Source organism: Fukomys damarensis, unplaced genomic scaffold, assembly GCF_012274545.1.
Source record: "Fukomys damarensis isolate Sample0158 unplaced genomic scaffold, DMR_v1.0_HiC HiC_scaffold_14, whole genome shotgun sequence".
NCBI lineage: Eukaryota > Metazoa > Chordata > Mammalia > Rodentia > Bathyergidae > Fukomys > Fukomys damarensis.
Window position 1 is genome coordinate 20,240,973 of NW_022900926.1, and position 21,608 is coordinate 20,262,580.

At 40.8% G+C, this 21,608-nt stretch overlaps 1 protein-coding gene across 2 annotated transcripts; it reads right to left on the bottom strand.

Annotated features, from left to right (window-relative positions):
• Positions 1-1,088: 1,088 nt before the first annotated feature.
• Abracl (ABRA C-terminal like) lies at positions 1,089-18,313 on the bottom strand. Of its 2 annotated transcripts, XM_019207806.2 has the most exons (6): positions 17,892-18,313; positions 11,447-11,513; positions 7,650-7,793; positions 5,427-5,502; positions 4,678-4,770; positions 1,089-1,320 (listed from the first exon to the last, which is right to left on the bottom strand). In XM_019207806.2, the coding sequence occupies exons 2-6, from the start codon at positions 11,505-11,507 to the stop codon at positions 1,257-1,259; spliced, it is 438 nt and encodes a 145-aa protein (XP_019063351.1). In that variant the 5' UTR covers positions 11,508-11,513; positions 17,892-18,313; the 3' UTR covers positions 1,089-1,256. The 2 variants fall into 2 exon arrangements, with proteins under 2 accessions (XP_019063351.1, XP_010624898.1); XM_010626596.3 differs by lacking the exons at positions 1,089-1,320; positions 4,678-4,770; positions 5,427-5,502 and having other exon boundaries at positions 7,235-7,793; positions 17,892-18,261.
• Between the last annotated feature and the right edge of the window lie 3,295 nt (positions 18,314-21,608).

Genomic DNA, 21,608 nt, shown 5'->3' on the forward strand with positions numbered 1-21,608 from the left:
GCCTTGAGGGGAGCCCCGTCTAACTGCCTACAAGATATACCTAATTAATTTACCTATCTACAATAGCATGTGCCAAGAACTATTTTAAACCCTGAGGACACAATTCTGAGCAGAAAGCCCTACATGATTAGTAATCCTATTCTAGTACAAAAGCTGATAATTGGGTAGCAGAAGAAATCCTCAGGAAAGAACTATGGGAGACTGAGGAAAATCTCCTAATTGAGTCTTTGAGTATCTGGCAGCACCACATACTGATTTTCTCATCCAGATGGGCTGTGACCGCAGTTCATAAAGGAAGTATGCCAAGATCCTTTCACACCTTCTGTGGAGACAGGCTGCACTGATGAAAGAGAAAGTGTAGCACCTGTGCATCTCTTGCTTAAGAATCCTTTTTAAAGAAATCCTTGTTCTTTTGATATTTGAGCAGCTATAAATAAATCAAAAAGACATGTTTCCATTTTTATCTCAAATAAAGAAAAATAAAGATGGATGTCATCTAAGCCACCGACTTCTGCTTCAAGGGAGAAGATATCAAGTCAGAACCCTTGCCTCCTAGTTCTTCCAGGGGTGCAGAACTGCTCTGTGCCTCACCCCCAAAGTGAGCTGCACCTGCCCTGGGCAGCAGGTGGCCAAAGCTACCTACTTGGGGCAGAAGGTGAAGAGCAATATGGGTAACAAATTCCAAATACGTAAGTCTTGCCCATATTGCTCTTCACCTTCCACATATTTGGAATTTGATCTCATAGGGAATAAAAGAAGAACCCTTCCACAGCTCAGGTCCTGAACTCTGCGGCTGACTTCAGATCCAAACTGCACCTCGATCGTGAGCAATTTATGCTAATACCCTTGGTTTCTCTTTGTAGCCAGCTATCAGTAAGCTCCTTTCCCACAACATCAACAGACAGTGAATATTGAAAAAAAAAATATATATATACACAGACTGTTTACTATTCCAATCAAGTGGTGCATTCCACAAAGTTAATTTGGTACCTATTTAAGAAGAGACATGTTATTGAATTACATAGCAATTAGATAAAGCTGTACTAATACATTCTATAATAACTATTCCCAAATAATTCTTTAGTGTTTTTACTACTTTTTCATTTTATAAGATCCATCATTCCCACTATGATGTGCTATTTCTTCTCCTTTATTTCCTATTCTTCCTCTTCTGTTTCCTCAGAACACACAAACGAAATAAAATGAGCCTAGAACCCATCACCCCAAATCCCAAATTCCCCAAGAACAGGATCTTCCTAGGCTTCTCCTGCACACCACCCCTTCTTCCTTTGTCCTCCTCTGCTTTGGATGCTCTGGAAGCTGAAAGACAGAGACAGTAGAAGTTGGGAAAATCTTGCCTTGGAGGACTACAGGTTTATCATATGCTGGATCCAACCCAACTGTGACCCCTACCATAGGTAGAGCTGACAAAGTAGAGCTGAAAAAGAAACTGAATTTCTAGCATTTGCAATTTGGGAGTTGTACAGAAAGAAGAACAGAGAGAACAATTTAAGAATAAGGAAAAGGGAGAGGTTTTACAGCTAAGCGTGGTAAATTAATCACCTTTTCAGTATTTTCATACCCTGAACCTGCTCTTAACTGCTGAAAATAAATGAAAAAAGCTACAAATTCAAAAGGACAAAGGAATATGAAGGAAATAAAAGGAGTTGGTTGATCATCTGTGCACTGGGCTGGTAATGAATCCAAACTACCTGTGCTGTCCACAAACAGAAACCATGGTCTGTGAAAAAATAAAAAATAAAAATGATGAAGTAGTTCCAAAGCAGAGAATTCTACTAGACAGCAGTATAACAAACAGAGCTGAAAACAGAGGAGTAAAGTTTGCTGATTGAGAGTAGGACCCCAGTCTCTTCCTAGATCTGTTTTCAGAATATCAGCACCCATGAGATATACACAAGCAAAAAATAGCCAAATCCCTCCCAGGAGAAACTGAATGGTTCTCAGGAGTGGGTGGAGGAAACACCTACAATTTTGATATTGGGGATTTTTACAATGGAAAGCTTGCTTGCCATCTGATTATCACATAGCAAAGCTTTATTACATGTTGACAATATCAATTTTGTATTCATTCAAATAAATAAATAGATGTTTAGTGACTCATTGTTAAATATCAATAGAGAACTAAAAATCTTTAGTATTTGAGAGAATACTCAATTAAAAACACAAACGTAGAGATGCAAATTGTCAAAGTGATCTTGTGAAGAAATGATAGAAGTAGAAGAAAACATAAACAAAACTGATAAATCCTCGGAGAAATGAGACAAAATATTGTATCCATGAAATAGTAACAGAATGTCATCCTTTTTTTCAGTACTGGAGATTGAATTTAGGACCTTGCACTTACAAGGCAGGCAGGTGCCACTGAGCTAAATCCCAGCCCCAGAATGTTATTTTTAATAAAAGTATTGGGGGAAAAAAGTATTGGGAACTAAAATACAAAAATAGAATTTTAACTATTCATTTTTAACAATAAAGGAAATTCTTAGAAAAAGAGACAAAAAAGAGGAAAAGTTAAAAAGCAAGGGAACAAAGAAAAGGAAAGTTTTTTAGAATCTTGATTTAGAAGTGCCAAAGTATAGCAAACAAGTTCAGGGAAAAAAATGCAACAAACAAAATAGAAAAAATACAGTGAAAGAAATTATCAAAGAAATAACACAAGAAAACATCCTAAAACTAAGGAATGTAAGTTTCCAAGCTGAGTCCATCCAATGCTCAAAATAACAAATTAAGAAAAAATTTCATACCAAGGTTCATACCATATGGCAAAACTTCAGAGGACTGGAGATTAAAAAAAATCCTAAAAATTTCCACATTAAAAAAAATAAAATTATAAGGAATTAGAATATGATATGACTTCTCAACAGCAACATTAAAACTCATTTGACCATGGATTCATCTCATGAGGCTACTTTTTTCTCAGGTCTTTTCTTGGGTTTTTTCCTCTCTCCACATTTCTCCCTCTTTGTCCAAGAAGTTGTGTTACTCCAAAACTGTTGGCAGCTCCTCTTTGGTTAGGAAGAAAACCAGACTCAGAGAGAAGTAAATGAAACTGACACTGCAAAAGGCAGAATGAAGAAACAGAAAAGAGCCAGGATCTCAGCGACAGCGCTGAGTTAATCAAACCACCCCTGAAGTCCTTCCTCCTTCTCCTTGTTCCATTCCACGTGCCAGGTAGCTGTTCTGTGGTCATTTACGTGCTGCCTTTAAAAATCCCTGGGACATTTTATTCTTGTTTGAGCAATCACAAGCCTGTCCAGCTTCAAGGAGTGGATATGGAGACCAGATCCTCCCCTTGAGAAATAAAGCTACTAAGTAGACCTTAAGGCCCAGTTGCAGGCTTTCCTGACCCAGGATATGTGCTTGTTGTACCAGTCGTTCTAACCGGTGGGCAGAACGCTCAGAGTTATTTCAAAAGACTCAGGAAACCATGGTTGAATGAAGCATTTTATGCAGCTTGAAGAAATTTTATACAGCTTGTATACATCAATAAGTGTACTATCACCATTAAAGTGTGAGTTCTGTCCTTGTGATTGATAAGATGCAAACTCAGGAGAAATTTTTGCTGTAAAGTAGTATTTTTTTTTTGGTATTATTTATGTTTCTTGACCATGGATATAAAAAGTACAACTAACACATAGGGACAATATCTTTTATGTCTAAAAACACTAAGTGAAACAAATCAGACCTATGTTAAAAATCACATGGCTCCTCTTATATGAGAAATCCAAAGTATAAATACTTTAAGGAGCAAAATAAAAGACAGATGACGGGAAATAAGGAAATTGGCATTATGCAGCTGGAGAGGGGACCTAGGATTGGAGGTGGGAAGGAAAAGAATAAAAAGGATTAAGATGTGATATATATATATATATATATATATAGATAGATAGATAGATAGATAGATATAGATATATATAGATATACACACACACATATATGTATGTGCCAACTCCTCAAGATGAATATATTATGTATTACAAGCTTGTACACACAAAGGATTATATTCTGTGTTGATACCTTATACTATGGGACATTTCATAGTGCCATAAATCATAGTCTCTGAGGAAAGGCATGTCTGAGTGCAATCACACTGCCTGCCAAAGCCACAGCCCTGTGTCAGTGGCTCTAGACAGCCACATTTTGTGCCACATGCTTAATCTCTCACCTGCATCCACAGCCATGGCTGACGGGATCCGCAGTAGGTGGCTGACCTAGTCAACCTTGGCTGGCCAATGAGTTTTGAGGTGATCTGGCACAAAAACTTGTCAACTAGGGATGAACTGAGCTGCTCATACTTCTATCACATCACAGGGAAGCGACAAGGAATTGGCCTCCCTTCCTCAGTTCTTTGTGCCCTTGACAAAAGAAATCAACCAAAACACAAAAGCAGCCATGTGGAAGCACAGGTAGAATTCACTCCAAAAATGGCGCAGAGAGAGTGTTAGGAAGGCATCTGCACAAAGTGCGAGTTTAGATATATTTTGCACATATTTTGTTTTCTTTTTTTTGGTGGGGGTACCAGGGATTGAACTTGGGCCCTTGTGCTTACGAGGCAGGCAGCAGAACCACTGAGCCAAATCCCCAGCCCAGTTTTACACATTTTAAGTAGAAAGCTTTCCATCTATGAAAACAGTGGAGTGATGTTAACTTGGAAACCTCAGCACTGTAGGAGGGGTTCTTCGCCAGGGCGACCCATCAGAATCAGCCAGAAAGATGCCTCCTTGTGGAAATGCCTGGGATCCATTGCGTCTACGGAATCAGAACGACCAGAGTATTTAGATGCTGAAAAGCTCTGGTTAGGAGTCCCCCACCACAGCAGCTCCTCTCCTGAATTTCAGTGAGGTCTAATATCTTCCTCCTTGACCTGCGTTACACATTGACCTAGTTAAGTGGGTTTCCACTCCTTCCAGGCAAAAGTATCTAACTAGTCACTAGAAGGAGAACTACAGAGGAAAAGGAAAGATTTTTTTTAAAGAAACTTATAGTTGAGGCTGTTAAAGATGAACAAAAACTGCAGGAGATGAGTTTTCATAAGGAGTCATCCTCTACAAATACAGGGTTGTTTCTGATTTTTCATCATAAAAGGTTCCTAAGGAGCTGGTTTTCTTGGAAGAGTTATTTATAACTTTTTTTAAGGAAGAGGAACTCCCCAAGAATATTTGCCTATAAATAAATAAATGTACGTACATGCATTTCTCTCGACCTTGCTAGTTATATGAGACTATTAATGAATGAACCCAATACTCCAGCCAGACAAGCGGGTTTGTTCCTTTTCTATCACGGGTGTTTATGCTTTGTCTCCCAGTTCATAAGGGTTTTCTGCCTTATGATCTGGAATCAGGGGAAGTATCTCAGACACCAGAGAAATCTGGGATGCTAATATTCCATTGAAACAAATCTCTCACATCATTTTTCCTGTAACTCGTTTGTACATTGTGACTCCAGGGTACCAAGTGGTGCTTGGGTCTTCCGTTTTAGGAACTGAAAGAAATGTGAAGACACAAAAATGGTAGCATTCAGCAACGCTTAATGAACAGTTCGTTTACTGTGAAGATAGGTTATAATTAAAAGTGGTTGTATAAGGGCCGGGGGTCTAGCTCAGTGGTGCTGCTGCCTCCCTTGAAAGTGCAAGGATCCGAGTGAGATCCCCAGTACCAAAAAAAAAAAAAAAAGTGGTTGTATAATCAATATACAAAATAGTGCTGTTGTAGAACTTGAAAAGTAAAGTTACCACATTACTAATTGTATTTATATTATTTTTGTAGCTTTTTAATAGTTATTTGTCATTCACCTTTATTAAGACATACACTTAGTTTTTGTTGTTGTTGTTTGTTTGGTTTTTTTTCTGGTACCGGGAATCAAACTCAGTACCTTGTACTTTCTTCCTTGCCTCAACTTACTTTCTCTACTTTTGTATGCAGTAATGATCCTAACTCTAATCCTTCTCTATTTTTCTGTTGCTTTAAAGTCCCAACAAACTTTACACCTTCAATGAAAGTCACTACATCTGCCCAGGAACAAATCATCATTTTTGTACCTGTACCTTTTATCATTTGCCCCAAACTTCCTCTACGATAGCCAGTATTCTAGTTAACCTGTCTGCTAACAACACATCATTCTCTCAGTTACTAAGGTCACAGATGGTGGTGACTTTTGATCCTTTCATTTATCTTTTATTTCTTGCCATACAGTTTGGTGGATTTTTCTCCAAAAGGTCTTTTGCTTTAACAGTGAACCTATATTGTTTCCACATATCCAGAATCCTTTTCTTTTTGAGGACTAGAAACAAATTTTCTTTCTTTGCTTTGCTATAGTATTTCCTAGTGCCTACCTAACACTGGGACTTAAACTAAATAGATGTCATACATTTTGTCCAATAAATGAAAGAATATTTGTGTACAGCTGCTCACAATTTCTAATTCCCACCTGGTTATAGCTGATGGCACTCATTATTAACATGATTAACTGGAATATAGTTTATAGCCAAAAGTTATTATCTTCACTGTGAATCTAGCTCAAAAAAAAGATCAAATCTGTGATTTTGAATTGTAAATTCATGATCCAAATAAGACAGAACTGCTGGGCGTGGTGGTGCACTCCTGTAATCCCAGCACTCGGGAGGCTGAGGCAGGAGGATCACTGTGAGTTCGAGACCAGCCTGGGCTACATAGTGAGTTCCAGGTCAGTCTCAACTACATAGTGAGACCCTGTCTCAAAAAACTAAAAACAAAACAAAACAAAACAAAAAACAAATAAGACAGAACTGTCCCTATATGAAATTATTGCAAAAGAATTGGTACCTTGAATCTAAAAGAAAATACATAAAACTCTATGTAGAAACCAGATGTGGTGATGCAGTTCTGCAAGCCCAGTACTCTGGGAGGCTGAGGCAAGTGGATTCTAAGTTCAAGCCCAGCCTGGTCAACTTAGGAAGACTTTATCTAAAAAGAAATCAAAAATTAAATGGGCTGGGAATATAGCTCAGTGCAAAGGCCTTGTATTCAATTCCCAGTAACATACACATTCCAAGCACTTCTGCCAAGATTCCACTGTGCCATGGACGCCAGTGGTAGTTTTAAGAGAATAGTTTTCAAATTAAGATAACTTACTACAGTTACCTAATCTTGATACAAAAAACTGAATTCTGAGAGGCACACAGTTACCTAAGTGATAGATAAGACAAGTTGATCTTCAGACAATTACATGTTTTTATTACATAAAATTATAACATTTCTTGTGGGAGTTGGTCATCCATTTGTTGTTTTGACAGAATGTCGAATAGCTATAGAAATTGTCTACAAATGATTTATGAAACAAATATCCCCTAACCCATCAAAAAAACAGGCCTCATTACTTACATTTCCCAACCAGAGTCTTGAGAAAAAAATAATAGGTTTTGCTTATCTTACAGTGTAATACATATAATTTCTTTTTGAGATATAAAAAAGGGAAGACTTCTAAAATATGAGACCCCTTCTGTTTACAAAGTTTTATAAAAAATACACTAAGTTCATGTCTTTTCCTTGACTTAACATTCCAGTTTATCAGAGATGAAAAACAGTAACACACAGAGGTGTGCAGACCATATTAACCTTGCAACAATATAATGTCAACATCGTCGTGAACACCTTGTAAAAGCAGCTCTCCAGGGTACGTAACAATCTTCCTCCGTTTTGCAGCTTTGAGCGTTCCTACCAAGGCTTCAAACAGGTTGGCACATTTGTCATCTCGAAAAAGGACCCCAAATTTCACACTTAACTTTCCATCAGCATCTAAGTTGAGAAAATACTACATTAGTGCATGCAAAGACTGTTTCTTCACTCTGTGTCTGGTCAACTTACAAAATCTTTAATAAATAGCTCACCACGGGCTAAGCAATACGACAATGTAACATTTTGCCAAAAATTCAAGGTAGCCTCTTTCTATATCCAAGTGATGAGATAAATACAATGTGTTTTACGCCTCCTAGCTTTAGCATTATCTAGACAAAAACTGAAAGTAAAGGAACTCTTAGGTGGATATGCTATGTGTGATGAATTTCACTCAGTTTTGATTTTTTGTTTGTTTGTTCCTGTTTTTGTTTCCTGAGACAGAGTCACACTACGTGGTCTAGGCTCACCTTAAACTTGCTATGTAGCCCTGGCTGGACTTGAATTCACAATCTTCCTGCCTCGGGCTCCCAAGTGCTGGGATTAGAAGCATGCACTACCACACCTGACTCAATTTTAAAAATTATATTAAATCAATAAAGACAATAAATAAAAAGGAAATCCAGGATCAAGAGCAGTATTTCTCCTAAGTGTGCTCTCAACACATTCAGAACTGCTTTAAAAAGGCGTATTTCTCAAGTCCACTGAATCTAAATTCTGGGTAGGGCAGAAATCCACAATTAACAAGAAAGAACCCTTAAAAACAAAACAAAGCAAAAAAACAAGAGCCCTAGGTAATCTTACTTGGAGGCCAGTTTTTAACACAGACACTGAAAATTAAGATAGACAAAAAGTAGACAAAAGGCAGTTCAAACTGGGGCTGTGATTTGCTGAATAGCCCCAGGCATAGTCTCCAAGCTCCATGGAGTAACTGCTTTAGTTATTCATCCACCGAATTAAGGGGAAAATACCTAAGATAAGATTGTTGTGTGGACTAATAGTTACTGTATACATAGGTGAAATTGTTTTCAGGGTGTCCAGAAAACAGTAAATTCTCAGTTTAGGTTAAATTTTAAAAGCACCAAAGGCAGGCACATGGGTCCAGTTTTGAAGCGATCCTGTCCCCTCAGCGCTCAGTCCTCAAACACCCAGGTGATTTCACCTTCCTTGCATCTTCTGCAGCGCTGAACTCTCCTTTCCGATGGGCATTCATTCCCAGGTTGAGGCCCTAATTGTTTCCTACCTGGGTAAGAGCAAGCTGATCACTAATTTCTTACCAGCCTCCCTTTCCTCATTTTTGTCCTCTAATACACCATGCACATTGGAGTGGAATAAAAAATGTAAGAAGAAATTGTATAAGATGCACATCTGACTGATACTCGTCTAACTTCCATGGCTCTCTATCACCTGCAAAATACAGTGAAGCCCATGATCTCACTGCTAAGGCTCCAGTCAAGCATCTACTTCTGCCACTGCTCCATACACCTTACGACCTGGTCACAAGGAACTGCTTACTATTGCCCAGGGTGCCACAAGAGATCCTGCTTTCATAACTTTGTCCGTGTTGAGCTAACTGCCAAGCATCCAGACTCCTTTCCCTAGTTAAATCATTTTCTTCAAAAGTGGACTCAAGGGCCGGGGATTTAGCTCAGTGGTTCTGCTGCCTACCTTGCAAATGCAAGGTCCCAAGTTCAATCCCCAGTACCAAAAAAAAAAAAAAAAAGGACTCAAATGTCACCTTCTCAAGGACAACCTCCGTGATTTCATCAGTTACCATCTCTTCTTATAAAACTGAGTATATGTCTATCAAAGCACTTACCATTAATTATAGTAACAATGGATAACATTTATTGAGGACCTGCTATGTTCTTAAAATTGTTTGATCAGTGGTTCTGCATCTGCCTCACAAGTGCAAGGACTCGAGTTCGATCCCCAGTACCAACAACAACAACAACAAAACTGTTTGCTGTATTTTGCCATCATTACAATTCACTTGATCCTCATTTCATAGAAAAGATTCCATTGATTGCAAGAAGTACCATTATTTTATATTCCAATTAAAGTGCCCATTTAACAATAGCAACCAGGTATTAAGGTGCATCCTTAAGCCCGGCATGGTGGCTCACACCTGTAATCTCAGCACTCGGGAGGCAGAGGCAGGAGGACTGCTGTGAGTTCGAGACCAGCCTGGGCTACAAAGTGAGTTCCAAGTCAGTCTCAACTACATAGTGAGACCCTGTCTCAAAAAAAAAAATGCATCCTTATATTTGAGATTTTAATATGAAAAATTCATATTTTAAATTGACAAAGTTGCCTATATTTAAGACGTGCAGCCTGATGCTTTGGAACATTGTCCAATTGTTAAATTGAGCTAATAAACACATACATTACCTACAACTCTTTGGGTGAGAACTCTAAAAATTACTCTCACTGATTTTCAATTCAACTACTGGGATAGAGTATTATTATTGGTACACAAATAAGTAAATCAATAAGCAAAAGTTCAGTAATGTGCCCAAGGACACAGAGCAAGTGTGTAAAGAAGCTGTGATTCATTCCCAAAGAGTCTGACTCCACTGCCCATGTTCTTAACCACTTCCCGATGTTTGTCTGTCTTCCAGACAGATGGAATTTTGTTGATTTCTGCATCTCCTGCACCAGAGCACAAAGAAGGCAATCAAGAAATACTTGTTGGATGACAGAATTCAAATCATCAAATCATTCTCCACTTAATCTTTTCTCATTGGATGAAAAATGAGACTTTAAAAATTTTGACTTTAAAAGAAACAGATGAGACTTCATCAATTCCCGCTCTTATGAGATACTTCTTAGAGCTATTTTTCACTTACATGATGTAACCTTAAAACTTAGATTAAAACTCTGAATTCTATTACCTAAGTTGTTGCTGATGTATCTTCTACTATTCTTATTATTTTCAAAATGCTCCCCAAATTCTTGCTTATATTGGCTTAGATGTGCCAGATAACTAACCCTAACATCATAACCCTCATTACAATGTAGGAAGAGACTAGTATTACCAATTTTATACGTCACTAACTTCACAGTAGCTGAATTGTTGTTGAAGGAAAAATAAAAGAAAAAGAACATCAAAAGATGATATATTTTAGTTATATGCTCATAATTGTACAAAACCCAAGAATTCAGAGAAAATAGAGAGGATTTCAAATAATTTTAATCTAAGAGCCTGGTCACTTAAACGTTTGCAAGATGTTACTAGGATAAAGCAGAAAACACGAATTTTAATAGGGGGATAAATAAAAATTTGAATATGATTAAATTACCAGATTTTAATGCAACCAGATGAAAGAAGCTTCACAATTTTCTTTCTACTCAAAAGATAATAAAACATCTCAAACTATTCTTTTCCTCAGAGGCTCCCACTCAGTCCTGTGTCTGCAGGTGTCCTTGCGCTGTAGGCACTGTGTCCTGAAGCCATAGGCCTCCCCATAATGCTGGTTCTGTCTGCTAGGAGGTAAACTCTGGAAAAATATTCTATTTAGGCCAGGTGCTGTGGTGTGCACCTGTGATCTCAGTTATTCAGGATGCTGAGGCAGGAGGATGGCAAGTTTGAAGCTAGCCTGGGCAACTAAGTGAGACTATCTCAAAATAAAATTTTAAAAAGGGCAGCAGGGCTGGCTCCGTGGCTCTCAGCACTTGCCTAGCATATGTCAAGCCCTGGGTTCAACCTCAGCATTAGAAACAAAGAGCCGGAAGTGGTGGCACTTGCTTGTAATCCCAGCACTCAGGATACTTACTTTTGGAGCCCAAGCGATGAATTTCCTCCACTAAGAGGTTCACTTCATGATCCACGTTCATTATCACCTGAAAGAGAGGAAGGAAATCTCCAGTATTGCCATTTCTATATTTCCTCTAGCACAAACAAAACTAAAGGTTTTTGTTGGTGCTGTTGTTGTTTTGTTTCATTGTTCTTCATATAGCATTTGTCAGTACCACTTACTGCACTCCTCTTCCTAAAAACACCTTTGTGATGTGGACAGCACCACAGCATCCCCTTGCTCTGGCTCCGCCACCCCCTCCTGCTCTCTACATCTACTTGGGAGAAGGCAGCCCTTGTCTTTGACCCCTGATACTCTACACAGGTCCTCTTCACAGTGCCCCGGTAGGTATCAGGTGGCACAGGATCTGCGCTCGAGAGCAGAGAAAGGCCTAGAAGCGACAACAGTGTGACAGACACTCTCTGAGTGGGGGTCCAAGGCACTGTGGGGGCCACAAAAGGCCTAGCGGAGGGCACACGGGAGGCAAACGGGAAAGTGTGTTGGGCACATGCAGAATTATGGCAGCAAAGGAGCAAGAGCCTAATACCTTGAGACAGCCCTGAAGGAGACGCTGGGGACCCAGAGATAGAGTGGCATACTCCCTGCTCTTTGGCAGTCTGAAGTCCAACGGGAGAGAAGGATGGACTCAAGGGCAATTTTAATGTCCTCAGGTCAGTGCCGGGATCACTTCTGGGTCACATGCAGGAACCGGAAGACCCGAGGGCAGTGCAGAACCTTGGTGGAGAATAAGAAGGAGCCTAGGATGCGAGGGGAGCTCGGTTTCTCTTGGCTTGCTAGGTCCACCACAGGCTGGGTTCGGCATACAGATCAGCCTTCTTCCCTCTGTGCCCTTGGGCTCTAGGCTGTGGCTACACAGGACATCTTTGCATTCCTCAAGTGCCCCTCCCACCTTCAGACTTCACCCATGATGCTGTAGCCCAGGCTGCTGTTCCTCATTCTCCAGGGTAACTCACACATGCAGCCCCAGGAGGGATTAACTTCGTCCAGAAGCCTTCCCTGAAGCCCTGGGCCAGGAGAGCTCCCCACCGTATGTTCCCTCAACACTGTGCGCCCCTCTTCACATGCTAAAAGGTAAGTTCCCCTCTGCAGAGAGCTCTATGCTACCATCTGGCACTAAGAGTAGAGGTTAAAGCAGATCCTGGTTCATGGGCTGACAAGCAAAAGGACAAGAGAGGACAGAGTCACACCTGTAGGAACTTCAGAGAGCAAGAGGAACTGGATAGAATAGGCCATCAGTCCTGTTTTTTTCTTTTCCTTTTGCCTTTGTTTGAGACAGCATCTTGCTAAATTGTTTGCAATCCTCCTGCGTCAGCCTCCAGTGTAGCTGGGATTATAAGCGTGTGCCACGACGCCCAGCAGTGTATTTGCAAATCATACACTTTCCAAATCAAATACAGGACCAAAAAAAATGCAGGGCCACAAGTCTAATTTCCTTTAAGGTGACAATTTGGAAGAAACAACTTCATCCAGATGGACTATAACCAATTCCTGATAGCTTTTAAAAACATGAGTGACATCTATGACTGTATGCCACCTGTTTAAATGATATTGTCTGGAACACCAGATTTTCTTTCTGCTAATAATTAAAAGTGCTACTACCATCTGCTATGTTATCTGTGTGAGCATAATTTAAAGAACTTATATTACAATAAAATGCACAATCTTCAATTAAACACATCCACATAAAGCTTATCAAAAATCATAGTGTTCAAATACTGGGGACTTTGTGTTAATAAAATCAAACCTGCAACAGCATATGTAATTCAACGTATAGTCTATAAAAACCTAAAATACACTCAGAGAACATAGCCACTATGCTGAAGGCCTGAACACCGCACCTTGAGGTATTTAGTGGTAGGGAAAAGTCTATTAATGTCAGAGTGGGGCACAGCTGTTGTTTTTACCTGCCCAGAACCCACTCTCCATTCTGGCAGGACCAGTCTAATTTGTCTATGGCTAGAGTGATGTCCTTCCTTATTCTAACCCCATGCACCTTGGGTAGAGCCTCACCTTAGGCTCCAGAAATGGTTCAGGGCCACAGTGATGGGCTCACAGCATTGAGTAGGGGATCCCTTCCAGAGCAATCAAGTTCAGCCCCAATGGTTTGCCAGAACTTCTAGTAAAATCAACATGCTGGGCCAGGGATTTAGCTCAGCGGTTCGGTGGCCTGCCTTGCAAGCGCAAGGACCCGAGTTCAATCCCCGGTACCAAAAAAAAAAAAACAACATGCTGTCTCCACTGATTCTAAAATGTAAGTTCACAGCCCTGATGTAAATGGACAGCAAGTGAGAAAAGCCCCCCAGGAGTAAACTAACACAATGAAAATCTAGCCTTCTAACAATGACTAAGCCTGTGTAGATCCTGCTTTCTTCCAGCTAGAGGAACCAATGCGATCTTTACTGTTTTTTCCCTGTAGATTTATTTGCATTTTTATCACTCTAAAGAATCTTTACGCATGAATTTGGCTTTGAGAAGATTTGCTGCTATTTTTTTTTAAACTAAGATTCTTTTTAGGTACTTTCGTAGATAGTCTTACTTTGTGAGGCACTATTGGGCAGGGTGAATAGGTGAAATACGAAATTGGAGCCAATTATGCCAAAGAGACAGTTTGTCCCTGTTTTCATCATTTTTTTAATCAACAATGGGGAACTTCTGAGTTGGGACATCCAACTTTGTATTCATAGTGGCCTTTATAATCTGAATGGTTTCCTAAAGAGTGTGAACTTAAAGACGATTGTGTAGCAAAGTCTTACAGTGAAATGAAGAGTATTGGATTTCCTAAGGAAAGAAGGAGAAGACAGACTTTCAGTTGAGGAAGATGAGAGACATATTTGGAGCTAAACTGCACACATCCGATGGTACTATCGGTGATATCGCCCATCAGTGTCCCTCATTTTATAGGTCTCAACTACGAACCAAAGGTGATTATTGAAAAGGAATTTACACCACTGTTTCTACCAGCCATGTCTTCAAAACTAAAATGAGCCTTCATAATGCTCAGAGACTTCTCAGCTTAACAAATATTGCCATGGAAAATCATTGCTGCAAGAAAAAACTGGACTCAAATCTACTTCTTGGAAAGAACTAAAGGATGGCCTTTCAGAGGATATGAACTAGTCATAAGAATGATTTTGTTGTTGTTGTTGTTGTTGTTTATGATGAACTAATTCTTAGGGGCTGGAAGGGTGGCTCCGTTACCACAGAAGTTCAGTGTGGTGGAATTACAAGGGCTTCATCTCAGTGCTCCCATAAGTATGCAGTGCATGTGTTTATTATCACTTTTCACAGGATACATTTGAGACTAAGTGAAACTTTGTGAAGAATTTAAGGACATGGCAGCTTTCAAAGCTAGTTTTTACTTAAATGATATTTTCCTTCTAATTTTAATTTTCAGTGGTATCTGCCATTAATGGTGTTTTTGTCACCAAGCTTTTGGCATTTTTTCACAAGTAAAATGATACAAATTTATTTTATTTTATATTTTGTTTGGTTCTTTTAGACAGGGTCTCACTACATAGTTGAGGCTGGCCTTGAACTCACCATGTAGCCCAGGCTGGCCTCAAGCCTTCAGGAATCCTCCTGCCTCAGCCTCCAAAGTGCTGGGATTATAGGTGTAGTTCACCATACCTGGCCTTACAAATTTAATATATTAGCTGTAAGATTTATATGCAGTAAATATGCTTATGTAAATATGAATGTTTCAGCTGCATTGGAATTATTTCTATTGATTATAATCACCATTGCAAATTGTATGCAAAATCTATATTTGAGTAAATTTCCTCTTGATTGAAGTGCTTTAGTGTTGAAATCAAAGTTCCCCATTTCCCAAAACTGTGTGACCATTAATAGCAATATGTATGTAATAATTGATGTTAAGCGGTTTTTCTTAATGTTAATCTTTCTCATCTTTATATAACATACTGTTGAGCCATCTCAACTTTGTATAACATTATTGTTCCTTTGTGTTAATTTGGTTTTTGTTTCTTTCAGTTCCCCTTATAGTAATAGTCTGTTCCTAATTCCTGAGAGATGATGGATGATTCAGTATGTAAAGATTTTTCATCACACATTGTTATTGTGAAATACTGTGTCTTTCCTATTTACTTTGTTATTTTTTAGTTGTGTTTTGAAAGATAGTCATATTTTGTTTTAAAAAAAAAGAAATATAAAATTGGAGCTGCGCGTGATGGCACAGGCCTGTAGTCCCAGCTCCTTGGCTGAGGCATGAGGATTGCAAGTTCAAAGCCATCTTAGGCAAATTAGTGAGACCCTATCTTTAAAAAACAAGTAGTGGGGGGGGGGATGAAGTACAGCACTCCCTGAGTTCAATCTTCAGTACAAAAAGGAAATAAAAGGTAGGATTTGGGAGCCACATTAAAAAATTCTCTAACAACCAAAACCACTTAATAATGAATATAATGTGAACCTTGTTGCCAGCAGCATTAATGCAGATGTAGTGAAAGTGTCTGAATGAAGATGAAGAAATTAGCCTACACTGGACAGGAGGGAAAACACAATGTCCAAGATTAAGGATTTTTAAGGATCACTCCAATTCTCAGATTTTGACTTCCCCACCCAGAAAATGTATCTTTTCATCACTCCCCAGCTCGTTCCACTCACCACCAGCAACACACTTGAGACTTAAGAGAATCCAAGAGCAAATCTCTCTGTTATGTGCAGCATGCATACCTCCATTATATGAAGGGCACAGAAGGGAAGGCAACCAGTGTTTCTTTTATAATTTGGTTCCTTATCTAGGTTAATTTGTGCAGTTTTAAGCACCATGCAAAGGACTTGTAATTTATCCCATTTTATGGATGATGAAACAGCTCAGTGGGGTTAAGCCCTAAAATTAAATGCTATTTCTAACACATCATTCTGGCTCTAACTCCCTCTCTCTTCTCTTGCTGTTATGCAAATGTACTTAATATAATAGTGCATTTGTATGAAATGGCACACGCTGAGTACTTACTAAGGCAGATCATTTACAAACCAAGAAAGGCTCTCCATCCAGACCCCTATAAGTAGGAAAATAACAGGCTCAGATAGTTCTGCTGGCATGTATAATTTGGCATGTTTATTCACTTATTTTACCATCGGAGGGGGGACAAGGATGCAAAATGTTCATTGTTACACGGGCCTTAGAAGGCCCGTGACATTTTACAGTGACGAAAGCCCGGGATGCAGAACAATGAGAGGCCCTAAGCAGAGCAAGTCTGGGGGGGGGGAGAAAGCACTTGTCAGGGAGAGGCTGGCCCAGAAGAAAGGAAGAGTAACTAAAAGGAAGGTGACAGCAGATGCTAGTCAGGCCTTGTGGCCCAGACTCTATTAGGCTTTGTGCGTGGGACTCACAAAGAAAGCAGAGGCAGGAGGGCTACAGCATATGCTGAAAAGCCCCATCAGTATACACTTAGAAATGTATGTGAGAACCCTCTTATATTTGTTTGTTTAAATTTGGCGGCAATACATAGAAATTTTCTACCTGCCCGAGTCAGGGACCCTGGAATCAAAAGCCAACTTTGCGCACTGGGGCAGGGCGTCTTCCCAGCCCCGCACCCGCTCCCTGCAACCACGAACAGCTGGCGCAGGTCAAAAGATGACTGGGTTCCTTCCTCCCTCGCTGGGGCGCGCACGCTCCATATATGGTAATCGCTCCTGCAAGTTTGGGATCCTGCCAAGTGAGGGTCCCCAAACCCTCTCCCCTACAGGCCGTCACAGGACTGATCGCCAGTGGCGCGGCTGCAAAGTTGACGAGTACCCGGGTCGGCCCGGTTCTGGGGCAGCACAGCTCGCTCGCGGGCAGGGCTGCGTCCCGGAAGCCTTTGTCTCCGGGACTCCGCGGCCAGCGCAGCCGCCCCTGATCCCAACTGCCCGCTCACCAGGGAAACGAGTGCCCGGAGCACAACGGCGAAAGGGAGCCGGCCAGGGCTCCGGGAGCCGCTCGCGTCCACTCACTAACCCCCATCAGCAAGCGGAGCCGCACCCACCTCCCGCACTGCAGAAGGCGCTGCCCTGCAGCCACCAAATTCCTCGGGGCAGCCGCTCCCTTCCCCCCAGCCCTCCCCAACCCCCAGCCCTGCAGATCTGGAACCCAAGTGCAAAGCCCACACTTGCACCGGGGCGAAAATCGTTGCCTCGATGCTCGCTTCCCCCTCCAGCCCCCGGCCGGCAAAACGTCACGCGAGCGGAGTGCGGAAGTCCGCGGGAGAAGTGAGGGCCCGGGAGGAGCGCGGCCACCGGCCCCTCCTGGCCGTCCCAGTCCAGCCGGCTCGTCACCTTCGCGCGCCCGGCCTCCTGGCGGCCCCGGGTGCTCACCCGCACCCCTCTATGTCCCCTCTGCTTGACCTCCGCGGGGCAGTCCTGTCCCTTCCGTCCTTCCTACCCTGCCACCCGGGGGACTCACCTCTCGGCCTCGTTTTCTTGTCCAGTGAAGAGCTGGGGCCGCGTCGGTCCGGACCGGGTGTCCGTTGCGCAATGGGGAGGCAAAGGCTGAGAAGGAAGAGGCCAAGGCAAAGATGAAGGCTCGGCGGAGGAGGAGGAAGGAGGGGAGGAGCAGGGCCGGGGAAAGTAAGAGTTTCAGCGCTCTGGAAAGGGGCCGCCCACTCTCCGGGACCAGCCTGTGAGCTGGGAACTCCGGGGAGGCGGTGCCGACGGGGGACAAGCTGCAGCCAGGTGACGGCGCCGGGCTTCAGGAATGCGGACCCGGGGCCTGGGTGACCAAGCTTTCCTGCCTACTCGACGCCTCACACGCAGCCCCCTGCAGCAGATCCCGGCCTGTGACTTATTGCTAGGATTTCTCTCCCTAACCAGGAGCCAAGGCGCCCCCAAAGTGCTAAATCTTCAGGTCTCCTAGGAAGACCATGACTCACAGCGCTTCTGCATGCCCAGACCAGGATCCTCCAGAAAACCACGACCAGTGACTCGAAAATGGTCTGATTTGCCAAACAAAATGTATTGAAGATCGACTTGTTTCACTGCCAAGAAATTTCACGTGGGCAAAGCTAGCTCTTGATCCTGCGTCAGTACTGGTTTTATCCCTTCACTATTTCCTATACCTAAATCTAATTTATGCATACTCCCTTTTTTTGTTTTTGTTTGTTTTGTTTTGTTTTGTTTTGTTTCTTGGTATTGGAGATCGAACTCGGGACCTTGTGCTTTCGAGGCAGGGGGCGGCACCACAGAACTAAATCCCATATTCCCTTTGAAAAAGGTCGTGCTAAAAGGAGGCATGCTTTTTGTACAGCGTTTTGGGAAGGAGAGCCAACCCAAACTTCCCAGAGGATAGATAGAGCAAATAACTACCCCGAGTCCACTCCACACCCCGGTGGCCTAGATTAAGAGTGACCACGTGTCCCAGCTGCATACAATCCATAAAGGGGCCCTTGAAGTAACCTCGAACGTGCAGCTCTAACTGGACACGGGGGTGATTAGCAATTATCTGATAACTGTCTGATGAAACTGATCATTAATCCAAGTCTCCCTTGGAAAATGAAAGCTGGGGTAGGGGTAGGGAGTGGAGAGAAAGAGCCATCTGGTAGAAAGGTTAACACTAAAAAAAAGGGCAAATGTAAGGGGCCTAGAAGGGCTTCCAGCAGACAGAAACCAGAAGAAGTGGAACTTCCGAGGCCGTCCCAGAGGGAAAATTGGGGCCTAAGAGCAGCAAGGGTGGTGATGGACAGGACAACAAAGACCTGCCTCCCCAAGGGTGTGTGGGAGGCTGACCTGGATCAGTTGCTTCCCAAGCTGCGGTCCAGTTAGTTAGCCTTCAGAGTCAACACCTGACACGTGGCTGTGACTCTCAATGAGTCTGTTCCCTCACCTCCAACAGCTGGGAGTCGCCCAAGTGTCAGATGAACTTTAAAGAGATTCCAAGATCGTGAGACTGACTTTTTTTCCCCTCACCAAGAGAATGCTGAGACTTTAGACTTTATTTAAACCTTATCTTTCAAAGTTTAACGCAAAAATTATGAATTAAGAAAACAGTACCATATTTGAGAACTTCCTGAGCAAGGCCTAGCTTTCTGCTTGAGTCAAGCATCCCAGTTTGTCAGCTGCAAGCAAAGTGAATAAGGAATGACGACGGAGTACCATGTAATGTGTCACTTCTCAAATGACTAAGCAATTTGTGGCTCTTGGTACTCTGCCAGTCAGGAAAAAAAATGAAATAATTATGTAAACAAAAGTCTTTGTTAACAAAAAGATGAATGAGCTCTTTTAAGATATGTTATTTATACATATTCCACACAAAGCATAATAAACTTCATATTAATCTGCAGTATAAGGAATTCTATTTCTTTGATCAAAGAAGTCTTTAAAATGTTACCAAATAATATTTTTCATATCCAGTTCCTACTATCGGTTTCTATTCCGACTTTGGTTATCTTCTGTTGTTCTCTTGGGAATATTCTCATGTACAATGTAAGCATTGTGAAAGTTTAATCTAAAAAACAAATGATGAAGTTTGGCAAATAGTTAAGAAATATGTATTAAACAGAAATGACATGCTAGAAACAATGTACCACTCTTGAAATGTACAAGTAGCCTAAAGTGTGTGTGATCTTTGTTAAAAAAAAAAAAAACCTTCTGGTAATGTATGTATAAAACATTTAAACATCTTTATTCATTTATTTAATTGCATACTATGGACCAGCACTGACCAATAGAAATATAATTGTAGTTACATTTAAAAAGAAAGACAAAATTAATTTTAATAATATACTTTATTTAACCCAAATCCAAAATTCTGTCACTTCAACCTGTAGTGAATATTTTAAAATTATTAATGAGATCATATACACTCTTCCTTTTAAGTCTTGGAAATCTATTTTGTACATTATTTTTTCAGCACATTTCAGGTGTTTAATAACCTTACATGGCTAGTAGCTATTGTAAATGACAGTATTGCTAAAGACAATCCCAGCATGAAGCATGATATTATTTGCTAATTTATTTTTTAAATTACATGTTTATGGAATAAGAAAAAGAAGTAATCATTTTAAAAATGTGGTTCTTTCCATTATAATGAGTGGGAAAAACCTTTTAAAGGGTACCTAGGAGTGCCAATTCCATCCTACATGTACATTCATCAGAAAAGAAACATTCTCACCAAGATACATATACAAGAGTATCCACAACAGTGCTGTTCATAATATTCCTAAACCGGAGCTCCTCAAGTGCCCAATACCATTATAATGGATCAGTAAACCATGGCATATTCATATAATATGGCATTATGAACCAAAGAAAATGAACATCCAACAACTGGATGCAACAACATGATGAATCTCACAAATATAGTACTGAGTGGAATGAGCCTATTATTCCTTTCACATAAAGTTTTAAAAGCTGGCCAAACTAATCTGTGGTGTTAGAAGTTAGGATAATAGCTATCCCTGTTGGTTCGTAGATGCAGTGGCAAAGATGGAACACAATGGGGGCCCTCAGGTGCTGTAATGTTTTGCATCTTTATCTGCATACTGGTTTCATAGGTGTTTTACTTTTTCCAAATTCTTTGATTTGGACACTTAAATCCATATACACATCTCCTTGCCTGTGACAGGATTATGACCCAATAAACTTAAGTTGAAAATATCACATCCAAGATGTATCTGAAACACCTAACTTCCTAAATACCATAGCTTAGTTTAATCTTCTTTAAATATGCTTAGAACACTTAGATTGGCCTACATTTGGGCAAAATCTTCTACAAAGCCCATTTTAGAATAACATGTTGAATATCTTATGTAATTAAATGAAAACTACTGAAAGTGAAAAATGGAGTGACTGGATAAATATGCTTTCACACTGTAAGTTCACCCACATAAGTTAGGGACTGCACTTTCTGTAGGTATATATTTACTTAATAAAAGTTTTTTTGGGGGGTACTGGGGATTGAATTGGGGTCCTTGCACTTGCAAGGCAGGCCACCAAACCGCTAAGCTAAATCCCCAGCCCTTGTTCTTTTTAAATAAGGAATAGAGCATCTTGACCAAGTGAAACATCTTCCAGGAATGTAAAGATTATTTAGTAATATATGAATTATTTATTCAAAATTTATGTCTCATAAGATAAGTAAAATCCATATAGCCAACAGTGTCTTTTGTATTATTTATTAAAATGA